General features: G+C 46.1%; 1 protein-coding gene across 7 annotated transcripts in view; it reads right to left on the reverse strand.

Moving 5' to 3' along the window:
• Nucleotides 1-12,291, reverse strand: part of SLC4A4 (solute carrier family 4 member 4) — a 179,576-nt gene that overhangs the window by 57,120 nt on the left and 110,165 nt on the right. For all 7 annotated transcript variants that reach the window (XM_065634421.1, XM_065634420.1, XM_065634425.1 and 4 more), the window contains one exon: nt 7,874-7,950. In XM_065634421.1, coding sequence (XP_065490493.1) covers nt 7,874-7,950 — 77 coding nt within the window. The remainder of the gene's footprint in view (nt 1-7,873; nt 7,951-12,291) is intronic.

A 12,291-nucleotide genomic window follows, 5' to 3' on the forward strand; every position in this document is an offset into this window, starting at 1 on the left:
ACAGTGATTCAGCCATTCGGAGCTGCCAAGGACATTCTCACAAAGCCCAACCAAAGGATTTCTCACAGGACGAGGCACAGAAATGCTCTCAGCACTGGGAACAGAGGCCCGGCCGCCCCCGGTCCGCTCGCGGCACAGCAACACGGGGCTGCTCAAGGCTGCACTTCCACTCTTCCAAATAACTTTCACTCACAGATAAAGCTCTGACCTTTGAGCTACAAAAATAATTTCAAAATATTTTCAAATTATTAAACCCTATGTGAATCAAAAGGTAACTCACAAGCCATGTTGTAACGCCATCAACAGCAACCCGTCCCCTGGGTATTGCAAAGAGGATTAAAACCTTATCCTCTCCAAAAGGTTGCTCAAGTGGAGAAAGGATGCTCCCTGAGCTGAGGAAGGAGCGCCTTTAATAAAAAGAGAACCAGCCACGAGTGTGGGATGGCACCAGCAGCAGAGAGGAGGCCGTGATGGTTGGGATGCTGCTGTGGCGGCTGTACCATGCTTTTCTTCCATACCCGTTTCGGGAACCCTCTTGGACAAAAAGCTACTTGTGAGCTGGCAGAAGTTCAGAGAAGAGCAATCAAAACTAGGAAGTGGCTGAGAGACATAACCATATCAGAAAAGCTTACCTGCATTAAAGATATAGATGTGCAACTTGGCTAAGACACTTGTAAAAAAGCAGATGTGTTAGATCCTTTCTAAGTATATCTCATTTAACAATTTAAGGCATGAAGATGACCACTTTACATTTATCTAAGCTGAATTTTTACCGTGCATTTTCAACTCGCTTGTCCCTTTTCCCGCAGTAGGCTAATGCAAACTTTTGGACCATGTACGGGCAAGCTCAGTGCAGCAGGAAAAGTGCCAGTAACCAGCCAGCCCGACTCAAACAAGCTGTGAAAATGTACATACATGTGGGCATCCCCAGGTTTGCTGCAGAGCCCACCCAAAGCACCTGCTTTTTCTAGACCCATCTCTGCTGTAGATCAGATTTGACTAAACCACGAGGCTGTATTTTTTTCACAGCTCAAGGAAACTTAATTAAGTCTTTCCGTTTGATACCATTCAATATGGTGTTTAGTGAATAACTTGAGAAAATAGTGTGGCTTTCAAGAGCTGGAGGAATTCTCGTGCCGTGACAAGTCCTGGTCATTCAGACACCGCTCCAGTGCCACTGCTGCATCGGGCAACGGAGCCTGGCAGAGAGCAGGAGGCTGAGACGCTGGCCTATCATTGGGAAAACAGAAAAGAAAGAAAAAATTGTCCAGAAGGGCCGCTGCCTCTGCTTGTCTATCTAGCTGCAAATGACCAGTACACTAACTGCAGCCAACACCTCATGAAATAAGACAAATGAAGGCAAATCCCTTCTCCGCATTGCTACCTCGGAAGAAGTGTTCTGCCAACACAAATACAGCGAAAGGGAACACACCTCCTCTTCCCTAAGTATCCTGACAAACTGCCAAAATGTCAAGGAAGCCCAAAGCAAAAAAACCAGCTAAGTCAAAATTTGGTGGCCTTTATTGAAGCTATTGATCATCAGAGCGGTTTGAGTCAGTGTCTGAAAGACACTCAGGGTGCTGAACCAGGCTGTGCTGCAATCTCTAACACAGTACAATGAACGAAGTTGTCATTCTTACGGCAGAGAAGAGCTGCTTCATGCAAATCATCCAATTGCAATATTCATAAATAGTCCTGTCTCAGCCACACAGAGCTGTCTGCGTGCTCAGCGCTGCCGGCAGAGGAGGGACTGGCCGGAGGGATGAATCAAGCCTCTTGTTCAGCCACGGGACAAGCTTCCCACACATGCTGCCTGCTGAGAGGGAAAACTTCCTTTGGAGCCCCCCGTTTGCTTTTTCAGTTGTCGCACCTCCTGCAAGTCAGCATGTATATAGAGTGTGGCAGTAAAAATGGGAAGAAAAGCTTTCTTCCCCTCTGTGCTTCTTCCCCCACAGACTCCCCCAGCTTTTTGCCTCTTGTAGACCTCATTAAATAGCTTGTACGGCTTTTTATCCTACAAGCTCAGCTGGGAATGTGATGGGCAAAAAGCTTTGTAACACTTTGGTGATGGTCAGCAGATCCCAATGCCCTGAAGTAACAACAGAAATCAAGACTGAACATCTCTCGGAGAAAATACATACACTTTTGCTCAACCAGAAATTCTGCTTGCTGCTGCTTGTGGATGCTCTCCACCTTCTGTCCTAGGCAGGTGAACGGGAAAGGGGAGCAGAGTGCTCTGGTCTAGGTTTGAAAGGAATTAAGGTGGACAGCGCTGTGCTTTAACAAAGGAAAATGCTTATTTTCTGCTAGAGTTGTGGTTTGTCCCTTTCTCATGGCTCACCTGTGACAATAGAAAGAATCAGAGGTATACCAAGCCAGAGAGAGAAGGAAAAAGATGCTGGAAACCAGGACACGGCAGAGGAGAGCAATGTTTTTCAGCACATGGGCACGGCACAGCTTGGTTTGAGATCGCCCCTCACAGCAATGACATGGCCATCTCGCAAAGCTTTGGTGTCCACACTGTGTTGCCACTGACCATAGCCGACCTCGCACTGCTAAAATCAATAAAACACCATTGTATTAAATCACCCTTTCCTTATGCCACCAGTTGTGACCACCAGCCTACCGAGAGCAGCCGCTGTCTGCGGTCAGGGTGGGGGGCACCATCTTTTCTCCATCCCAGGCACAGGAGACCTGGAATCAATATTATTGATGCAACTTTTGTGATGAGTAATCTGCAGCTAAAGATTTTCTGCAAACTCCACATTTTGGTAATTGGCCCTTCCTTTTGTTGGTTCAGCTTTACAATCATTTGCTTTCCACAAATTAAAGGGGAAGAAGAGTAACATGACATTTTGAATTTAGCAGACAGCCCAACCTTACAGGTAACCCAGGACTTTATGACTTCAGAATTCCGCATCCGCATCATTTTATGATGTGATACGGTGTTATTCTGATGGCAAACTTTTTTCATCCAGTCTCAAATACAAGGAAGAGAATTACACAAAGCCAATGAACATGCTCTAACCCCACAATTTTCCATGAAGCAATCTCTCCTCCGCTAAAGCCACTAATCTAACTGCTTATCACATCCCCACAAAGACTTCACGTCAATGTGGAAAGACAGAATAAAGAAGTGAATAACAGTACATTGGAACTGTTTTTAGAGGACAAAATGACAGTAAAAAATAGTACAATGATCCTAAAATTATCAAAGAACAAGCCAACCACACACGTCCTAAATCTTGCCGCAGGACAGCGGGGTTGGCTGCAGAGCCCTGAGTTTGGACCCTCTTTGCTCTGGCATTTACGGAACGGGCAGCACTTTTTCGGCTGGTCCTTTGGATAGAGCTGAGGGTTCTCTGCCCTTTCCCAGGAGAGATCCTAAGTTCATTTTCTTTGTGAAAAGAGCTTAATGGTTACCCTGTAAGAAGATTAACTCTGAAAAGTGTATTAAGAAGGCAAAGGGTATGAGAAAAACAAAACAAAAGCAAGATCAAAGTAAATCCAAAGCAAGCATAAAACCCAGCCCTTCCCTAATGGTAGAGGAACCAACCTCACAAAGCTTAACATCGGTAAATCCGAGTGCTGCCTATGATTTTTATAAAACCACATCTTGTTATTACCACCTGCTGTCACTGTGTCTTGAGACCACTGTGAATATTTTCTTTCTGTGTGGCTATCCTCAGTTCTGTCTTCCACCTCATCTCTGCACTCAGCAAGAAAGCCAGTGAGCTGATGGGGACATCTCACCAGGTCCTGCATCTGTGTACTGAAGCCAAGACCAGCCCCTCAGCATCGGTGTTTCAGTCCTGGGCATGCTGAGGGTTATTGTCGCTGCTCACCTCCCTCGATCGCTCACTGTTCCTCTGTCCCTGGAGGAGGCCGATCCAGCCGTCACCACCTCCAGCACGCGTCTGCCTTTGAAAACCAGCAGCTTACCCGATAACTCCGCAAGGATTCTGCGGGACAGGACAAAACAGGTCCTTGCAAACCTCACGGAGGGCACCCGCAGGGAGGAGTCTGTGGCAGATCTCGGGGAGCACCTAAGCATGTCCAGTGCTCTCCAGGATCCTCCAGTGCTGTGCCCTCAGCTGGGTCCCGAGCAGTTTTAATACCTCTCCATCCCACTGCGCCAGAAGCACCCACCTCACCCCGCTGCTGACATGGCATGGATCTGTAAAGGCGTGAGTGTACCTGTCCGAGCTTAAACCTCTTAACAGAAGCGTCTGTGTTAGGAGGGCTGCTGCAGACAGCAAGGCAATTGGCCAAGAGGCAAGTGGCCCACCTGCAACCTGAACCAACTCTGCAACTCCAGCTCTCTGCATGGTCTGAAAAATAAGCTCAGAAGAACAAGCTGGACACAGAGAAGTGCCTGTGTCTGGAGGAATCCATCTGGGCTTCTGCCTTTGTAGCTGGCATCCCAGCTGCTGACTGCACCCTTAATGGATTATCTAAAAAAAAAAAAAGAAAAAAAACCCAAACCCAAGCCACCTGAAAGCAGCCTTGCCGGGGTGGCCAACTCAAGCACTGCCACTCCAAGAGGAGGCAGAAGCGGGCAAGCGTATTAGATAACACGCCAACACATTCCACTCTCCTGCAGAGAGCTTCCCCCCTCCTGAGTGTCCCCTGCCCTTTTCCAGGCTGGTTTTGTTCCCTCTAGCCCCAAGTCCATCCTTGAAAATTCCCAGTTGTCAGGAACATGGAAATAAATGCAACAATTCAGCACTTTCGACAGTCACAGCCCTCACTTAGTAAACTCGAGTGCCTGCGGTATCGCTCATCTGAATGCTGCCCCGCACCTGCACAGAACCTGCACAGGACCCGGCACCGGGAGGTCCACACGCCAGGCAAATGAGCCACGACTGGTGAGGCAACCGCAGCGTGCTGAGGTCTGCTCCTGCTTCAGCTCCAACGGAGAATGACCCCAAATGAACCCTGCAAAGACACATCAGGGTCCTACAATAGGAGACAGCGGTTTTCAACCTGGACCTTACAACACGCAGGGGAAAGGAGCAGGGAAGCCAGAGGTGGATGCTCAGGACCAGCTGGCTTTTCCACAAGTATGCAAGGGAACTGTTGCTAAGCAGAGACAGAGCGTCTCAGGATGGAGAAAGTCAAAGATCACCGAGGGTGGAGGCTGACAGCTGCGTAAGACTTCCGCAGGTATGCTAAAGATGCTGGAAAGGATGGCTGCTTCCAAACCCTACAGCTGCTTCAGCTGGGTGAGTGTCCCGTTCCTGCTGCCAGGGCTGTACAGGGCAAGAGCTGTTCCAGGGCATGGTCCTGCGTCCCCCTCCTCGTTGTCATGCGGGTGACAATCACAAAACCCACTCTGTCAGGCTAAATAAAGGGAGGGCCTGAGGTCATGCTGCACCTACAAAGCACTGGCCACCAGCACTGCTCTGATAAAGGGAAAGAGAAAGAGACAGAAAGAAATAAGAGGCAAAAAATTTTCTGCAGAGCACATTTCACGGTTTGAAGAGAGAGCATCCAGATGCTCTATTTGAATTTTACCAATTTTGCTCAATAAGAACCTACTGAAACACAGATTAAAGGAGTATTCTGCTTATAACGTCATTGCATTGCTGACTGCACCATTCCAGTTAGTATTAAAGGTTGCAGAACAGAAAATAAGGATCTAGGTAGGCAGAAAAGTTACTGAAGGTATATAGAAGTTTGTACAAAGCCTGTCTCCTTTACCTTTGCAAAACCAGCAGCTGATAAAAGAACTCAGGTCCTGGCCCCACTCCAAGCAACGGGTATAAACTGACTGCAGCCTGTCGCAGTTCAAAGCCAGGCTGGCCACTCACACACACACGAATAAATAAAAAATGTAACAGCTTCTTTCTGCAGCAAATTTGTATTTCACTATATGGCCTCGTTAATTGTCAAGCTTCCAGATGGGATACCGAAATAATGATAGCCAGTCACTCTGCTGTCAAGGCAAGAAAATCTGTCTTCTTTCCAGCTTCTGTTGTCATCCCACCATGAATTATTCCCTGTCTCCCATACAGAATGCTAAGTTCCACTCAAGAAAGTTGCCAGGCTTCGTCACAATGTCACAAACTTTATCAAGACACAAGTTTCATTCAATCAGTAACAAGAATTGAGATCTACGGTGGTTTTCTCAGGCTGGCTTCGAAACGTGTGCAGTACAAGGGTTCCATTGTGCAAAGTTCATCGGCAGGACACGGGCTAATTAACTAAGCAGCTTTTTGGAGCTCTGTAGTTTTCAAGTGAGGGTTTTCACTATAAACAGTCGGGCATTATTTACACTGAAAGCTAGAAACTTTGGAGTGCCCTTCCAAACTGGATTTATTAACAGAACTATTAGCACTGCCGAAACACCTATTTTTATGCTCAATTTTATGTGCCCAGAGACAGCAGGGGGGTGACTGAGGCTGTGTGTACTGCTGAGACCTGCTGCAACATTCAGACCTAGTTTTCTGCTAGCCAGTCCCTGAGACCCCGATTATAATGTGATTAAAAATGTAAAACATAGCAGTCCATCCAATGATATAAGCTATTTTACAATCCTACTCGTTCCTCAGGTGTGACTGCATGTACTAAAAGAAATAGGTTTTGCAAAACCAACCAGCCAAGACAGATGTATGTTGCAACTGTGAATGACACCGATCAATGCAAACCACATTCCCTCCCTTCCCTTTCCACAGAAGTATTTTTATTTGTCTAAATAGATATTTAAAATATTTAATCATTCTGAACTCACTTTTCTACATGGATTATGCTGCTGTGCCCCTTTAAGGCAGAGCTGCACTAACAGAAGGTTGTAACCAGCCATCGTTTGAGGGACTAGAGTGATTCTCAGCTCACCAGAGTTACTGTGTTAAGCAAAAAATTTTCTGAAGTAACTCTCATTTGCATTCAGAATGCACTGACAGAATTCAGAACTGACAGAACTGACAGAACATTCAGAATGACACTACAGAACGCTGGAAGATGTTAAAAAAAAAATCCTCCAAAAAGAAACAGTCATGCTTTGAGAATAACCCACTTTTTGAATGAGGACAAAGGTTTTTTGAAATTTGCACAGAGACCTTATTCAGCCACCAGTTTCCTAAGAGCTCAAGTAAACTCACTCTTACCCCTCAGATTCTGAAACTCTCAGAAAGGATGAGAACACAAAGCAAGCCCATACGATGTACTCCAAAAACATTACCCTAGCCTAAGAAATCAGTCAAATTCAGGGACACTTGTAAGAAAGAGCTCAGTTCTGTGGGCACTAAAGACCAATTTTAACTTCATTACTCATCTTCGCCTGGAAGCTGTTCTGCCACGGTTCCCTTTCAGCACAGTTGCCCAGGGTGAGGTAACACAGAATCACTTTGGTTGGAAGAGACCCTCGAGATCATCGAGTCCCACTGTTAATCCAACCCTGCCACTAATCCCTGTCCCTAAGAACCTCATCTCCGCGTCTGTTCAAGCCCTCCAGGGATGGTGACTCAGGAACATCTTCTCTTACACCAGCTGCTGCAGTAGGGACTCATTCCCTTAAATGCTCCTCCCCTGAACACATGCCCTGTGCAGGGGGACCCTTGCTGGAACCCCTGAAAACCCTCTTGTCAGCAGGAAGAGGAAATCTGGAAGTTCCCTGCTCCGTTCTCATGGACATCAGCAAGGCCCCACGCAGATGGTGTCCCTTGCTTCAGGCCTTGCCAGAATTTAACCTGCTTCTTCCAAGGGCTGGTGCTTGAAACACAGAAAATTCAGTCACGGGACTCAGAAATACTCTAGTGACCTCGTTCGACCTCTTCTTCTGCTTCAGTTTTATGGTGCAAAGTCTCTTCCCCCAACATGCAGCTCCTAACCACACGCACATGACCAAGCGAAGTCTGAATCTGCAGCTTACCTGGTCCTTCTCAGGCTTGTCAGAGATGTCATTCAGGCTGGTGGAAGTCAGGTTTCTGTGAGCCATGGCTGGGCTGCCTGTAAGAACAATGTCAACACCAATTAAAGCACCTGTCCAGATCCAGTCAGAGAACACAGAGGCTCAGGCTACAGCAACACCCTTCCGTGCACAAGGGAGGTTGACGTGGGGAATCTGAGACCCTGACAGGCTGCTTTCCGTGACTTGCCGTGGCACATGGGATGGAAAGATGCTAACGCCTCCTCCTGTCTAAGGGCCTTCTGTAGTTCCCATCAGCGGGAGAAAAAGCAAATGCTGAGGCTGGTGCTGCTGGGTCAGCCAGGACCTGGGTACAAGCCCGGCCCTCGACAGGGCTGAGGGACCCTGGTGGTTACTCCTGCCTGCAAACCCCTCACCTTGGCTCTCCTGCATGCGTATTTCCACCCCACACGCCTCAGCATCCCAGACCAGCTGTGCGGATCCCACAGTGAGGGAGGTTGGCAGCTCTTGGTCCTTCAAAATAGCCAATGAAAATAAAAAATTTCTATCTTTCTTCAAGTAATCTCCTTAACTAAATGTATGAACCTTATGGATTTTACCGATTAAAACAACGTGCGCGCCAAATTGATTGGCCAAAAGTCACCGATTCCTGACCCTGGATACTCTAGAGATGAAGAAAACCATCAAAGAGCTGCGGCAGTTCAGCTCCGTTCCTTCTCCAAACACCAACTGCTCATCTGTAAACCTGACATGCTGGTGTTCAAGCACCGCAAACCGGCTACCAAGCAGTTGCTTGCTGTCTTATTCTCTACTCTTCCTACTTATTTGTATGTTCACAGACAGAACTTATGAGAGTAGTTCTTAACAACTTGGGGGAAAAGCCCCATGATTTCAGAATTCAGTTCTACGATCCCGCTACAAGCCTTTAAACCGAAGAAACCAGAAACAGTCATAATCACAGAAGAAGAAAAAACAAATTTTAATTTTTTTTTTAATAGGAGAGTTCTGGGATGGAAGTGGTATTGAAAACCACAGCAGTCAGCATGCATTTTTTAAATTATTCTGAAACTCTCATCCCTTCTCACCCACTCTCACAGGAAGCAGCAGCACAGCAACAGGAGCTGTTATCACCATTTCTGACCACGAATGTAACTGGAAAGACAGAAAATACTCGAAAAGAAATGGCGCTGAGGCCTTTCCCAATGTAGGCTATGTTTTGAGAGGACTTATGCTTTGCTATTCATACTGAAATTCAAGTCCAAGTTTTCAGTGCTCATCAGCTCCCAGTGTGAACAAGCTCTACAACAGAACTGCACAAGAACCGGAAATAACGTCACAAACGAGAATAGCAAGAAAAAGATCTGGACTCTCAGAGCTGGGTTTTCTTTACAACATATCCAATGTCTCTGCAAACAGACTTAGTGCATTTTTTCCTTACGAGCCCCTTGGAATCGCAATATAACTGCTATGTGTTACCGCTACATCCAGAACGTCAACACAGCAAAAGCCAAAGACAATTAGATCTTATAAACAGGGGATCTCCAGCTTTTCCTCTTCTGGCTGTTACTGCAAGGCAGATTTAAGACCTCACCCATCTCTACCAAGTTTTTACTAACACATTTACTCATGGAGTGAGAAATGCCACTTGGCAGACTGGTTTCAGCTACATGTTTTAGTAACCATTCTCCTAATTAATTACTAGGACGCCAGACTTAGAAATGTCTACAAATTTTGATTGAATGTTTGATGTGAATCTGTAGATAGCAGATAAACACATCAATAAAAAAGGAAAAAAGTGATCAAGCTTGCTCATGTATGTTGTGTCTGTTACACGGCACAGACATCACTTTGCTCGGAACAGCTTCTGTGACAGGAATATTTAATAAATATTTGTACTTGGTAAAAAGCAAAGCTGGACAAAAGAACCCCAAAATAAACGAGTTATTGTAAACCTGAAGCCAATTATTGAAACCTAGGGCTCCTTTTTCTTGTATGGTGCAATTAATTATCTTTTAAATGTTGCAAAGACTGCCAATTCTGGGAAATCTTCGACAAGTATATAATGTACCCGTAGATTAAAATGACAAAGTGAAGCTCGATGCAGAGATACACATGGCTGCTTTGCAAATCTGAGCCAATACAATCAAATAAAGATGCAGGGAAGCAGTTTCTTAAAAATGCAAAGCTGGTTCACACTGATAATTGGTGTCACACAGCTTGGTGACTCAAAGCAAAGTTTCTATGGGTTCACCTGAGTGCAACTGAAAAGAATTAAACAAGTAAGTCTTCAGCAGAGTTAAACGGACCTGGAGAAACTGCAACAAAACTACTGAGGGCCTTTCATACACAGTATTTTTCCAGATTATGACATTTGTTTGCTTTGTTTATTAGAAGTCCAAGACTTCCAAATTATCTTTAGGAGCTAACTGCCCTTCTTTCTAGAGAAAGCAGCTAATGACTTCATCACAACTCGCTAGCAGCCTCTTTCTCCCAACCTGATCACAATCTGATCAACATAACCACATCAAACCCACAGCAGCTCTTCTCCAGGCATCCTTGGCTTGAGGTTTCCCATTTTTATTCCATACTCAGGCAGACCAATGTGCCAAAAAGCTTGTTTGCCTTCTCCAGTTGTACCCACTGCTTTAATCAAGGTACCGCACTGCCCTACAGACACCACCTTGAATGTACTCCTGACCCATCACAGCTGCAGCGGCACTGCAGGGGTGAGCAAAACAAGTATATGGAGCCCACAAGGGAGAAACATCAGACAAAACTCTGTACGACAAGAAGCAAAGGGCTTCTCAGGGCAAAGGGCTCTCAGGAAGCTCCTTTTGTCACAGTTAGAGCCTTTTGGATGAGGAACATTCCCCTCCCGCCCGTAAATCCCTAACTGGCAAGTCAGCGCTGCTCTGGTATTTTCTCTAAAGAAACTGCCTGTATGACAGTCATATTTAACAGTAATAATATAACAGACTTATTTCAGTCAGCGGCAAAGCTCCTAGCAGGCAGCAGGACCTGAGCACGAGCAGAAAGCCAGCCTGCCCTGCACGGCTTTCCGAAACCAACCCCTCCAAGAGCTGTGAGCACCTCGGCTGCAACTCCAGCCTCTTGGCACAGCACACAGACCTTGTTCACTCCTTTCTTCCGTCACTAGACTGGCCTTGCAATACGAGATCCGAGCACCAAAAAGTTAAAAAGTACTCTTTGTTCTGTGGAGGTAGAAAGCGTCTCATAATCCCAACCTAAACAGAGCTCTGAGGCTAAGATGATTCGTATCTCCATTTCTTTGCAACAAATTTTACACTTAATGCTGACAGCCAAAACCTCTTGAGCACACAATGTGATTTTTTTTACCCTGAATTTTGGTGTCTGTCCATCTCATCTTTTGAAGACACTTTACAAAGCCTTCAAGTTCAGGCTAGTCCCGCTCAGTACGGACTCTGACAATCCCTAGAACACAGACTGGAAACCACAAGCATTGTCTTCTCACCAGCTTTGCTGACCTAAGGAACTCGCCAGTGTCTCAGCTTGCATTTAGAATCTTCCCCAAATCCCTGGGTGCATCTTGACTGCCAAGCCAAGGCAGTAACAGAGAGATGCCGCTACAAATGCAAGATGTAACTTGTCCAACGTTGGCTCAAAAGCCATTTGGCTCTGTGGCCACAGCGGCCCAAGTCAGCTCAGCCTTCTAACTCACATTCCTAATGGTTGTGCTCTCTGGAGAGCCAAAGCCAGGAAAGACATGTCCAATAGTCACTTTTTAATGTTTGTATGACAGACCAGCATGTAAGAGCAACTCTCTACAGCAAACTGAACGATTTGGAGATCACAATGACACAAGGTAATGTCGGTCTCCGTGGTAAGCCTAGCAATAGCCCTTCTGAGAAAGACCTCAAAGAGGGGAAAAAAAGCCCTGAAAACCTGGGGAATCCTCAGATGAGTAGCTTCTCTGACTAGAGGGGAATATGGGAGCAGAAGGAAATGAGACGCCTAGTCTGTAGGTGCTCTATGCCTTCAACAAACCAGTGGAGTAAAAAAGTTTCTGCTGCTGAGACCTCAGCCAGAGACTTTAGCACATGATGTTCACCCTTATACAGCTTGCTAACTAAGGATAATTTCCCAATTCAGGCCTAATTTAAATTACAGTCTCTCTGGCCAACATGATGCAAGTGTCTCCTTGGCTGTGCTCACACAAGTGCTGGTGCAATAAGTCAGGCAGTCAGTCCAAACCCCTCCACGCTATTATCTCTTTCTACTAAAAGGCTCAATAATCATCCTTCAGAGTGAATACCTGAAATTGAGATTTCAGTGCATTGCTATGGCCTGTGAAGAGCGTCCCTGTGCCATCGGTGCAACAAGCTGCACCCTCCTGGGGAACAGCCCGCTCCGCGATCAGCAACGCTCCTAACAAGGAATAT

The sequence above is a fragment of the Caloenas nicobarica genome, chromosome 4, assembly GCF_036013445.1.
Source record: "Caloenas nicobarica isolate bCalNic1 chromosome 4, bCalNic1.hap1, whole genome shotgun sequence".
Classification (NCBI taxonomy): domain Eukaryota; kingdom Metazoa; phylum Chordata; class Aves; order Columbiformes; family Columbidae; genus Caloenas; species Caloenas nicobarica.